At 44.3% G+C, this 12,500-nt stretch overlaps 2 protein-coding genes across 11 annotated transcripts in view; one reads left to right on the top strand and one right to left on the bottom strand.

Moving 5' to 3' along the window:
* arhgef9a (Cdc42 guanine nucleotide exchange factor (GEF) 9a) overlaps positions 1-5,170 on the top strand; it is a 24,585-nt gene extending 19,415 nt beyond the window's left edge. For all 6 annotated transcript variants that reach the window (XM_027170797.2, XM_027170794.2, XM_027170801.2 and 3 more), the window contains 5 exons: positions 669-798; positions 942-1,073; positions 1,759-2,002; positions 2,133-2,201; positions 2,296-5,170. In XM_027170797.2, the coding sequence (XP_027026598.1) occupies positions 669-798; positions 942-1,073; positions 1,759-2,002; positions 2,133-2,201; positions 2,296-2,450 (730 nt within the window). In that variant the 3' untranslated portion in view covers positions 2,451-5,170. The remainder of the gene's footprint in view (positions 1-668; positions 799-941; positions 1,074-1,758; positions 2,003-2,132; positions 2,202-2,295) is intronic.
* A 1,058-nt stretch (positions 5,171-6,228) lies between these two features.
* Positions 6,229-12,500, bottom strand: part of gab3 (GRB2 associated binding protein 3) — a 16,300-nt gene continuing 10,028 nt past the window's right edge. For 4 of the 5 annotated variants that reach the window (XM_027170779.2, XM_047809257.1, XM_047809258.1 and 1 more), the window contains 9 exons: positions 12,443-12,500; positions 8,999-9,206; positions 8,512-8,846; positions 8,324-8,379; positions 7,933-8,167; positions 7,736-7,817; positions 7,524-7,602; positions 7,329-7,430; positions 6,229-7,223 (listed from right to left, as the gene is read on the bottom strand). The exon at positions 12,443-12,500 is cut by the window's right edge and continues 270 nt beyond it. In XM_027170779.2, the coding sequence (XP_027026580.2) occupies positions 7,110-7,223; positions 7,329-7,430; positions 7,524-7,602; positions 7,736-7,817; positions 7,933-8,167; positions 8,324-8,379; positions 8,512-8,846; positions 8,999-9,206; positions 12,443-12,500 (1,269 nt within the window). In that variant the 3' untranslated portion in view covers positions 6,229-7,109. The remainder of the gene's footprint in view (positions 7,224-7,328; positions 7,431-7,523; positions 7,603-7,735; positions 7,818-7,932; positions 8,168-8,323; positions 8,380-8,511; positions 8,847-8,998; positions 9,207-12,442) is intronic. The other variant, XM_047809256.1, reaches the window with a different exon arrangement.

The raw sequence follows: 12,500 nt of genomic DNA, 5'->3' as shown, positions 1-12,500 counted from the left end.
TCTCGGGTCCGTTCGGTAAAAACACATTCATTTTAAATTACCCGAGACCCGACGCCGCTATTATTATACCCTAATCGTGTCCGAGGTACACCTGAAACTTTTAGACCCGAACCCGCTCGGGTCTCGGGTCGGATCTCGGGTCTTCGGATCTAAGTGGACCCGTGAAGATCTCTAGTGTACTTTATACCTTCAGGTACTGATTATATTTCTGCTTTCCTTTCATTTCACCGAAACATACGGGAGGTTTATTTTTTGACGCCAGTGGGCAGAACATAAGGCAGACGCTTGCTGCTCTTTTTCACACTTCTAACACGGGAACACAAACTTACACTAGACTCAAAACTGCCACAGTGCTGCCAGAACTTAGTGAGCAGGAAACTGTTAAACACCTCCCCTGGGTTATTGAGCTGAACACCAGCCATTGTTGAACACTTGTCTCAAAAGTGCTAAAAGGCAGCTGGGAAGACATTCAAATGAGTGGTTACAGTGTAAACACACACACACACACACACACACACACACACACACACACACACACACACACACACACACACTGTCTTTCTACAGCATTAAAAGTAAGCTTGATATCTGCTGCTTTTCTCCTCCACCCATTCACACTTCCTGTCCTCCTCCCCGCCCCTTCTCCACTTTCCCCCTGTCTACCGCAGTGATTACCGCTACGTCGCTGCAGCGTTGGCTGTTATGAGAAATGTAACTCAACAGATTAACGAAAGGAAACGAAGACTGGAGAACATCGACAAAATCGCTCAGTGGCAGGCGTCCGTACTGGACTGGGAGGTGCGAGCGGCAACTGTTCTGATTCTGGACAGATGACATGAAATAAATACCTCAATAAAGACCTGATAGTACGACTACAAGGCTTGTGTGTGTATGTGTGTGTGTGTGTGTGTGTGTGTGTGTGTGTGTGTGTGTGTGTCCAGGGTGACGATGTCCTGGATAGGAGCTCTGAGCTGGTGTACACCGGAGAGCTGTCCTGGATCTATCAGCCTTATGGGAGGAGCCAAACACGTGTCTTCTTCCTGTTTGACCATCAGATGGTCATCTGCAAAAAGGTGAGAAAGGAAAAGAGGGAAAGAAATATTAGTGTGAAAAATGACTAGCATAAAAAACAGAAAATGAGTTTAGAAAGAAATAAAGACAGAAACTAAAAGGGGCAAAAAAATAAACTAAAGAAAGAACTGACAAAGAGAAAGAAAGAAAGAAAGAAAACAATGGAAACGAAGGACAAAAGAACAGACTGAGGTACAGAATTGTAATTCATCAGTAAGAAAGATTGAAAGAGAGAAAAAAATACAGAATGGATAAAGTGAAAGAGTGAAGGAGAAGTAAACATAGATGAACAGATGAGTGTACATTAAATGATCTTCAGCAGAAGGGTGGGGGGGGTTTCGGTGGCTTAGTGGTTAGCACGTTCGCCTCACACCTCCAGGGTCGGGGTTCGATTCCCACCTCCACCTTGTGTGTGTGGAGTTTGCATGTTCTCCCCGTGCCTCGGGGGTTTCCTCCGGGTACTCCGGTTTCCTCCCCCGGTCCAAAGACATGCATGGTAGGTTGATTGGCATCTCTGGAAAATTGTCCGTAGTGTGTGAGTGAGTGAGTGAATGAGAGTGTGTGTGCCCTGTGATGGGTTGGCACTCCGTCCAGGGTGTATCCTGCCTCGATGCCCGATGACGCCTGAGATAGGTACAGTACTGCATACTGCTTTTACACCTGATGTTCCCCTTTATCCAATCACAGGACTTGATTCGACGAGATATCCTTTATTATAAAGGACGAATCGATATGGACCGTTACGAGGTCTTGGACGCTATAGACGGCAGAGACGATGATTTTAATGTCAGCGTGAAAAACGCCTTCAAACTGAGCAACAAAGACTCGGACGAAATCCACATTTTCCTCGCCAAGAAGCTGGAGGAGAAAATCCGCTGGCTGCGAGCGTTTCAGGAAGAACGCAAGATGGTGCAGGAAGACGAGAAGATCGGTGAGGCTATTATTATTATTATTATTATTATTATTATTATTATTATTGTTGTTGTTGTTGAGCAAAGTCAAGGTTTTGGATGATGCTCCACGACCTTCATGTTAATAAACTGCCTGCTTTTGACCTTCAGGGTTTGAGATCTCAGAGTATCAGAAGCGCCAGGCGGCTCTGACGGTGAGGAGAGTAACCAAACAGAAAGGTAACCACAACCTGAGGCGCAGGAACCTTTCACATTTACATCGCCCTTTCTGACCTCTCTGACTTTTCTCTATTGTGTGTGTGTGTTTTCTCAGGTGTCGGACGGTCGGCCCCGCCCTCCTACCCTCCCCCTCTCGACCCTGCGAACCCGGGTCATTTCCTCCTCCCGGACGGATACGAGTACGAACCCAAACGCAGCACGTCACCTTTCTGGCACAACATCAGCCGCTTAGCGCCCTTTAAGAAATAGCCCCCGAGCGATCTTCGAACCGAGTAAACCACCAATGAACAAGAACACTGACGTAATGAAGAAGAAGAAGAAGAAGAAGCAGAAGAAGAAGCAGAAGAAGAAGCACCACCCCGGAAAAAATCACCACTGAGCGAAAATACACAGACTGCTGCGATTTTCTCTAACAATCAAACGTTAAAAAAAAAAGGAGAAGCACTATCCTAAATATCTTTCTTTTTTTTTCTTTTTTTTTTTAGGACGAGAGACTCACACACACACACACACACACACACACACACACACACACACACACACACACACACACACACACACACACAGCTGAAGAGAAAAAGCTGTAATGGGTTACGGCGCCCCCTGATGGACTGGATGCACTAAACTGTATACATATGACATAATAGACACTGGAGAAATACACACACACACACACACACACACACACACACACACACACACACACACACACACAGTAATGGTTATACATATGTAAACCTAACCACAAGCCCTACGTCGCTACGTTCCTTCGTCCGATGGGATTTTCGATAAGTGTTTTATTTCCCTTTCTCTTCAAACGTGTGAAGAATCATTTCCATGTTTTGAAGGAAGAAAAAAAGAAACGCGCACACACACACACACACACACACACACACACACACACACACACGATAAAGCACTAACGACTCTCCGCTCTCTAGCGCCGCCCTGGTGTTCCTCCGTGCACTGTGACTAATCGGGGCATTTCTGTCTCTTTCTTTCTCGATCTCTCGTTTCCTCTCACAGCTTCAGACCCATCGGTTCTACTGTACACTTTGGAGATGTTTTTTTTTTTCTTCTTCAGTGTGTGTGGAGTTTCTCTGTGTGTTGCATTCTATCAGTTCTGCATGAAAATACGAACCGGTCCGATTACAGGTATTTTATATTCTTACGGGTCAAAGTCGTTAAAAAGAGAAACATTTTTGTACCGAACAACTGAAAAAAATATATTTTTCTCCATCTGAAGGTTTTTCCGGCTTCGGAGCCGCGAGTCAAACCGCTGGGACGTTTCTTCTCCTTCATCAGTTTTATCGGTTTATATGTTCATCGTTCAGGGTTTCACTAACTGACCTACACCACTACGTATATCTAGGGTTGTCATGGTAACTGCATATCTAACAAAGCGATGCTGTAATCCATCTCCAGAGGCCCGGCTGGTGTACATGTGCTAGCTATGCTACGTGAAAACGGTTACTACACTAGCGTGAGATTACCGTTACCATGACGACACTGTTACCGAGTAGCTCGAGCTGACTCGTATATTTTGTATTTTGTTAATTTATGTTAAAAAAATAAATATCAGCTTAGACCTGATTATGGTTTAAATCAGTCCTGGACCAAAGCCCACGTGATCATGAGAAGGTTTGGTTCATCCGATCAGATCTCCAACACCTCCAGATGTTTACTATCGTGTCCAGCGTCCACTTTTAATTTACTGACGATTTATTTATTTAATTTTTAATATCATGGAGTAAAACTGATGAAGCTCTGAAACATCCCTGAGGTCGCAACACGAGTCGAGTCGTGACTCATTTCTACTAGACGTATGTTTTTTTCCAGTTGTTAAATACAATCTGGGACTCGATCCGCCGACGTTAGCAGGCTAACAATAAGACTCGACAACAGTTAGCAAACTATCTTTGAAGCTAATGTTTAGCCAACGATGAAATTGACGCGATTGGAAGCTTAATACACTCGATTAGCCAGGACGCGTTTGGTCTGATGTTTGCTTCTTGATCTAAGAGGCTAATGTAGCTAACAAGTGCGTATAACTTAGAGCTGAAAGGTTAGCATGGTGCAAGCCGCATGCCTGAATCTCCACACATCGCGTCCCGGCTAATCACCAAACTGTTAAGCGAACACTGATGTACGTTTTATTTTTGGACAAACGTGTGCTTTCAGACTTTACAACGTTAGCACTTAGCTGCTAACACTCACAGAATAAAATAGCACCCATGTTATATAATAATCTCATTTTTAAACTTTATCTTTAATCGATTTTCAATGCTATCAATCTGCACCCTGGACTTTGATCCGATCTGATTGTCTGATGTTGATTATTTATTAGCTGCTTAGGTTTTTGTTTTCGTTGCTAATCCTCTCTCTGATATCGTGCCAAAACGGTTTGGTTGCCAAATGTTCCCGAAACAGGTGCACTGTCCCCTGTCCAGGTGGAACCCAGGTATGTGTCTTCTCAGGCGACGTTTTCAATTTATTCAAGTTATCTTTAACTAAGCTAATGCTGCTAGCGTTAGCTTTTTAGGGTTCTTTTTTTTTTTTGTTAATCTTCATCAAAAAAGAAAAAAAAAAAAAAAAGGACTTGTGCAAGATTTAATTTATGGTATATTCAATTTTTTGGAAGATAGTATTTAGTCCGAATCACAATATTTAAAAGTATGAATATAAAACATTATTTATTCTATTATAATGTGCTATTTTTTCCACGTTGATGCTCTTTCTGGATTTCGGAAGCGGCCGACGGACAGGAAGCGGATTATTCGCGAGGAGGAGGAAGACTGTGGGGGGGGGATGTGAAGGAGAAGAGGATGATGTTATGTTGCACCATATGTACTAAGTGCCATATTAAAATAATATTAGGTTATGAAAGAAAATATCAGTTTAATGTTTTAATTTGGTGATCTGATTGACATGATATCGATATTTCATAATAAACTTCGTTATGAACACCAGCTTCCTGTACGCAGTCTCGTTATGAACACCAGCTTCCTGTACGCAGTCTCGTTATGAACACCAGCTTCCTGTACGCAGTCTCGTTATGAACACCAGCTTCCTGTACGCAGTCTCGTTATGAACACCAGCTTCCTGTACGCAGTCTCGTTATGAACACCAGCTTCCTGTACGCAGTCTCGTTATGAACACCAGCTTCCTGTACGCAGTCTCGTTATGAACACCAGCTTCCTGTACGCAGTCTCGTTATAAACACCAGCTTCCTGTACGCAGTCTCGTTATAAACACCAGCTTCCTGTACGCAGAACCGGACAGTTAGAAGAGTCGACGTCAAGAACCACGACGTCTTCTTACATCTCATTAGTCCTTAATGAACTCTAATGACTTAACTGTATAATAATTAGGTATCTATCTATCTATCTATCTATCTATCTATCTATCTATCTATCTATCTATCTATCTATCTATCTATCTTAATAATTAGGTATCTATCTATCTATCTATCTATCTATCTATCTATCTATCTATCTATCTATCTATCTATCTATCTATCTATCTATCTATCAGTGCAAGTCTGTCTGTCTGTATCTCACCCCTCCCTGTCTGCCCCCCCTCTGTCTGTCTGTCAGTAAAACCTATCTGTCTTCCTCTCTCTGTCTGTCTGACCTGTCTGTCTCTCTCTCCATCTCTCCCTTTCTGTCTGTCTGTCTGACTGACCTGCCTGTCTGTCTCTCTCTGTCTCCCCCTCTGTCTGTTTGCCAGTCTACCTGTCTGTCTTCCTCTCTATCTGTCTGTCTGACCTGCCTGTCTGTCTCTTTCTCACCCCTCTCTGACTTTCTGTCTCTCTCTCTCTGTCTCTCCCTGTCTGTCTCCCCCTCTGTCTGTCTGTCTTTTTCCCTCTCTGACCTGCCTGTCTGTCTGTCTGTCTGTCTGTCTGTCTGTCTGTCTGTCTCTCTGTCTGTCTCTCTGTCTGTCTGTCTGTCTCTCACTGCCGCTTTAACGGACTTTTCTGACACTAATTAACAAATCCAGAGGGTTTCAGAGTAAAATACGACTCAGGTGTTTGAACATTACGTCCATTTATTTTTTTTCTTTTTCAGAGGTCTGTCTTCTGTTTTCAGTCATTTTTTTGTAATGCAGGCTTCAGCGTTGTCTTCAGTCAGAGAAGAGCTTTCTCACAGAGCTTTGTGAGTGAAGCTGATGAAATGATCACAGTGACATCAGTCCATGAGTTTATTCAGTCGTCACAGAATCACAGTGAAACACGGACGAAACCCGGCGTCCACTTTCCACGTCTGGTTCTCAGACCTTCCAGCTTGTTGTTCTCTCTAAAGGAACAAAGTCGATTCGGTTCATCCGGTGCTCCGTCTACGGAGTCGGAAACATCAGAGGCGTTTGTCCGTGGACTCGGACGGCTTGGACTAGGCCGGTCGAACAGTTTTGTAAAATCTCAATCACAGAAGAGAAAGAACACGTCGTATACACACGTCCGTCACGGTCGTCACGGTAACATGTCGGTCTGATTAAACAAAACAACACTCAGTAGTACCGAACACACGCAGCATTAACACACACACAGACACATCGACATGCCAGGACACCGTTCTGCTGGGGTTCTGCTGGGGTTCTGCTGGGGTTCGTGTTCGTCCTGTTGGTCTACAGTGGAGCTGAATTCTGCAAGCTGAAAGAAACATCACATGACAGGAGACATCAGAAGTTCTGTATCAGCACAAGTCTGGAGCTCCGAAGCCTGGTCTTTTCACTGGGGACTGCTTTTGTACCTGAACCTGAAAAGACGTGATTATTATGGTTATTATTGTTGTTTATTCCTTCAGTGTTTGTGCTGAGCGCCTCAGCGTGAACTCCATGAGCAGATCACGTGCACGTCTTCACACCGCACACTGCGATTGTAAGCCGAACGTCGTCCCGATCGTGAACCCGTCACACTTTGGGCTGTCGGCTGTCCTTCCACTCCGTCCTGGTGTTCTGCAGCGCCTGTGTCTTCTTCTCGTCCACCTGAACGTAGTCCACACGCTGTTCATCCAGCAGAGGTTTCTGGGAAAGAAAATATCTCATAAATGTAAGGACTTGGAACGTTTTTGAGTTTTCAGCTTTACAGAGTTCGTCTCCTCCCTGCCTCGGTGTTATACGTCTGCTTACCTTTTGCACAGGTGAGGGGGAGGCGGAGTTAAAATCTAGCGACAGGTAATCCAGGTTAGAGCGTCGGAAAAAGGGGGCGGAGTCACATGCTGAAAACACCGACTGCACACACAGAAGCGTTCGTTTTCACCATCTCGCTTTTTTAAATGCGTATAAACTGTCATCATCATGAAGAGCAAAGTCGGATCGTCTTACCGTAGGCGTGCTGCTCCCTTCCTGTTCGGTGCCGTTTAAGCCCCGCCCCCTGTCCCATGGGACACAGAGAGGTGAGGCACTAGAGACATACAAGCCTTGTTATAATGCGGCATAACATTCATATTAACGATTAAACTTTAACATACCTCATTTTTATTGATTCGTTTATATTTTACAGATAACTATGTGTTCAGTCTGGAGTTTCTGCTCACCTTGGTTCCGTCATGGTGCGGATTAGAGGGAGGTGGGTGGGGCATTCGCTAATGGTGGACAAATCGAGGGGCGGCGGTTTCACTACAATTACATAAGAATAATTTAAAAATCTTTAAAGGAAACCGTTAGCACAAATCAAACACATCCTGACAAGAGGACATGTGATCCAGCTCAAACTGTAAATGTGAGCTCTAACCCCGCCTCCTCGGCTTCAGGCTGCGGTTGATTGGAGGAGGCTCCATTTCTGGGGCCGGAGGAAGAGGTGAATCTGGTTTCCCATTGGTCAACAGAGAAACAGGAATCGTGTTCGGACTCATCGGTATGTAACCGTCGGCCTCGGTGTTGGTCGAACTGACGGGCGGAGACGCCATGGGAACGTAAGAGGAGTCATCTGATTGGCTCTCAGAGGGGGTGTTAACCAGTAACATCGGCTAGAGAGAGAGAGAGAGAGAGACAGAGAGAAAGAGAGACAGAGAGAAAGAGAGACAGAAGTCTGAAGTAAGCATTTGAGAGTCCATTATATCCCATCTGTCAGATACATGGATAAAAAGACGTGTTAGATTTTAAATAAATATAAAAATGTTCACCAGATTCAGACTCAGCCTTTTGTTCCAGTTTCCTCTCGCACTGAACTCGAACTCTCCTGAAAAAAGTTCAGTGAGAAATCTGCTCAGGTTTCAGCATGTATATGAATCTCACTAACTTCTGATATCCAGCCTTAATTTACTGACTTGTGTGTGTGTGTGTGTGTGTGTGTGTGTGTGTTTGTTCACACCTCTTCTAAAATGCTCCCCACCAGACAGAGATATCCTGCGTGAGAGGAGCCCCAGTTGCCCCTGGTTACGCACAGCCTCCTCGTGACCATGGTGATCGGACATGTATGTGGGTTTTGGCGGGAGAGGAGGGGGCGTGGCACAGAAGGGGCTGTCGAATCGGAACACGTCGCCAGGGCCACGAACGGGGCAGGATGCTAATGAGCGCATCACATACGGGACACCGAAGGGCGAGGGGGCGGAGTCTAAACACGCAGTAGGGCTGAACACGTCATCGGTCACGTTCTCAAACGAACTCTGTTCAAACGAGCGCTCCGAGTTCGACATGCTGTCACACCTGAAACACAAACAAAACAAATCTTTTAGGAATGTTTACAATTATTACTTAACAAAACAAATATTTGCTAGTTGCCTAAAAATGATGGCTATAACTAGTTAACAAACGATCATGTCATATGATCATGTAATAATCTTGTGGGCGGGGCTTACCTGGTGATGCTCCTCCTGCCAGTTTCACACTGAGACAGGAAAAGGTAATCGAGCGGAATGCTGGTATCTGATTCGCCGGGCTCGTCTCTGACCGGCGAGTCCTCCTTGGAGGCCGCCGCGTCCTGATTGGCTGAGAAGGTGGCGTGGGTCGAGAGCACGGGAGACGGCTGATGGGAGGAGGGAGTGTGGGCGAGACTGTCCATCGATTCTGGGAAAAAAATATCACGTATGAATTACATTAAATTAATGCTAACATGATTTATTCGGTTTCATCTGTCAGAATTGTGATGAGAAGTGAAACGTGAGAGGTGCATTGTGGGTAAATTCTGCTCTAAACGTCACCTGAGCTGATAAAGTAACAGATCTAAGCAGGGGGAAGTGGGTAGGGGAAGTGAGCCAGGGTGTGTTGTGGGTCGTATTGGAACTCAGAATGAGACGCAGCTGTTATAAAGGCAGGTGACCAGCAGGTGGCGATGATGAAGCACAAACTCAAGCCTCCTGTCCATCCTCTGGTTTATCAAGTGAGCTTAAAATGCCCACGAGCGTAACAGCTCCCAGTCACGTGCTATACACACCATGCACAACACATGACCATCACACACACACACACACACACACACACCAGTTTTCCACAGACACTCCACAGCATTTTTTGAGAAATGAAAGTGTGTGTGTGGGTGTGTGGAAAATGTGAATGCGTCATGCGAATGCAGCGAGGCTGTGTCCGGTCCGGTGACTTGATTTTCTCCACATTTCTCACATCAGCTTCATCCTTTCATCTGTTCCCCCCCCAATATATTTGTTTAGGAAAACGTTTTAAAGCGGCTGTCTGGAACCTTTTTTCTCGAGCTGCAGTAATGACATAACCGTCGAGGTGTTTTTTCACATCTTGTTTATATAATCCAGACATCATCCATCATCTGAAATACTTAAAGCGGCCATCTGTAACATGTGCAACTGTGTACAGAAGTGAAACCCCACTGAGATCTAACCTTCGGCCTGGATGCTGTTTGATCCGCTTTAATATCTTATTAACTCCTATTCTTTATTTACTTAAAGCGTCTGTCAGTAAAATGAAATAAATGGTGCTGGGATTCAGACTGTGATCAGTTTCTCTGTTTATTTTCCTGGAACGATACAGAAGTTAGCTATAAATAAAATATTCTTCTATTCGGAGAATTTTTATTGTGTTGATGTTTTTGCTGAAACTCGAAATAAAACCTGCATAACAGAAGTCACGCAACAATCAGCAGCAATGCGCGCAGGAGGCATATTTACAAATATGGGAGGATTGCATGTGTGTGTGTGTGTGTGTGTGTGTTATTGTGTGTGTGTGTGCCAGTTCGCATTTGTGTTTGTGCCAGTGTGCATGTGTGTGTGTGCGTGTGTGTGTGTGTGTGTGCCAGTGTGCATGTGTGTGTTGTTTTAAATGCTCAACCAGTCGAGTTCTATATCTCTGTTATCTTTGTGAGTAATGGGTAAACTTGTGGTTTGTATGTTTAAGTAAGTAACTGGCTCTCTCTATCTGTGTGTGTGTGTGTGTGTGTGTGTGTGTGTGTGTGTGTGATGCCAATAGATGTAAACCTGTATCTGTTCAAGCATGTGCATGCATGCTTCTGATTACATACACTGTGTATGTGTGTGTGTGTGTGTGTGTGTGTGTGTGTGTGTGTGTGTGTGTGTGTGTGTGTGATTTTATCAGACGTCCGTCTCCAGGACAGCAGGCGAACAAAACATTTCCAACTGTAACATTTCCAAGCAAATGCCTCAGCTATTGCTAATCATCTTTCTTTTGCTAGCTCTTCGCTATTCCATGACATCATGCTTGCTTGGTGTTAGCAGTGAGCTAATTGACTTTGCTAACACCAAAGAAAAGCTAGAATTTCTTTTTCTCTGTCTCTCTATACTCTATAGAGCCTGTTAGCGCTTTGCTATGTGACACTGTAGGTGCCACTGTTAGCTTCTGCGGTAGCTAAAATGGCTCAGCTATATTTTGTTATGGTTTAATTTTAAACTCTGCATCATTCCTGGACTCGTGACAACACCAGCGAAAGCTCTTTGCTTTGCTATCCGGTGGCTAATGACTGATTTTAGCCCTTTAGCTTCATGTTATTTGATAACAGTGTTAATTAATTGCCTGCAGTTAGCGTCAGTGGTGATGTAAATGTGTCATACGGCCTCGGGACTTTCTGCACTTATTTTTAGCACTATGCTAAGTTGCTTTGTGGTACGGAATGTGTTAACACATCGCTAAATATACGTCGGGTTGTTCCTCAGCCCCCCCCGCTGTTTCTGTATTTGACGCTAGTTGTTTTGCTTGTTTCAGATATTGTTATCAAGTGTCATATCAAATGCCTGCGAATGTGTCATATGACACGTTTTATCGTTATCTCGAAGGAGGACGTTGTGCTGCTTGCTGTTTGCTAACTTCAGTTTTAATACAGATCTTGTTATTGTTGTTCTTTCTTTTTCTTAGCGTAATAGGTTTGGTGAGGTGATGCTAATAGTTATGCTAATAAAAGCTTATTTGAATGTTAATTTGACTTTAGGAGGGAGTGTCAGAGAAGAGAAGGGAAGGGAAGAGAAGAGAAGGGAAGAGAAGAGAAGAGGAGAGAAGAGAAGAGAAGGGAAGAGAAGAGAAGGGAAGAGAAGAGAAGAGAAGAGAAGAGAAGAGAAGGGGGTTTGAAAGACGAGTAATAAAGGATGATCTATCATATCTACATTTCTGTTTCTGTCTCAGTTCATGTTACATTCTAAATGCTGCACCTCAGCAAATATACATTTACAGGAAAAGGAGGAAGACACATTGTACATGTGTGTGTGTGTGTGTGTGTGTGTGTGTGTGTGTGTGTGTGTGTGTGTGTGTGTGTGAGCGAGTGTGTGAGATCTTCTCACAGCTATGAACTGTGACACATACAGTAAGTGTTGAACATTCTGATCTCATAGCATTTGATGCTAGGTGAACTTTAAGCTAAGTGGACTGTTTTTACTCGCAGTATGACTTCACGTCTAAAACGCCGTAAGGCCAACTCGATTAATCGTTAGCCTCGGTGATTAGCTAGTATGTGCTATTTGTATAGTTGCCTAGCAACAGAGTTCTGGCTCTAACCATTTGAAGGGCAACTGAGTCGTGTGTTCATCCTGCCGTGTCCAAAAACAAATTCACGGTGTTATGTGTTCCATTTGGACGCACCTGAACAGGTGTGTATCCGTGTGTGTGTGTGTGTGTGTGTGTGTGTGTGTGTGTGTGTGTGTGTGTAATCTGGAGACCGAATCTGCGTGTTCAAGTGCAAATATGTATTATGACGTGTTTGTGTCTCATGTGGACAACGTATTTCTGTTTTCAATACAGGTGTCTGTTCAGGTTCATTGTCTATGTGTGTGTGTGTGTGTGTGTGTGTGTGTGTGTGTGTGTGTGTGTGTGTGTGTGTGTGTGAGTGTCACCTGTGCTGTGGTTGAAGTTGCTGAAGGTGCAGATCTGCCCGATGTTCCTCACCCAGCA

Source organism: Tachysurus fulvidraco, chromosome 26, assembly GCF_022655615.1.
Source record: "Tachysurus fulvidraco isolate hzauxx_2018 chromosome 26, HZAU_PFXX_2.0, whole genome shotgun sequence".
NCBI classification, from domain to species: domain Eukaryota; kingdom Metazoa; phylum Chordata; class Actinopteri; order Siluriformes; family Bagridae; genus Tachysurus; species Tachysurus fulvidraco.
This window is presented reverse-complemented; position numbering and strand designations above follow the sequence as displayed.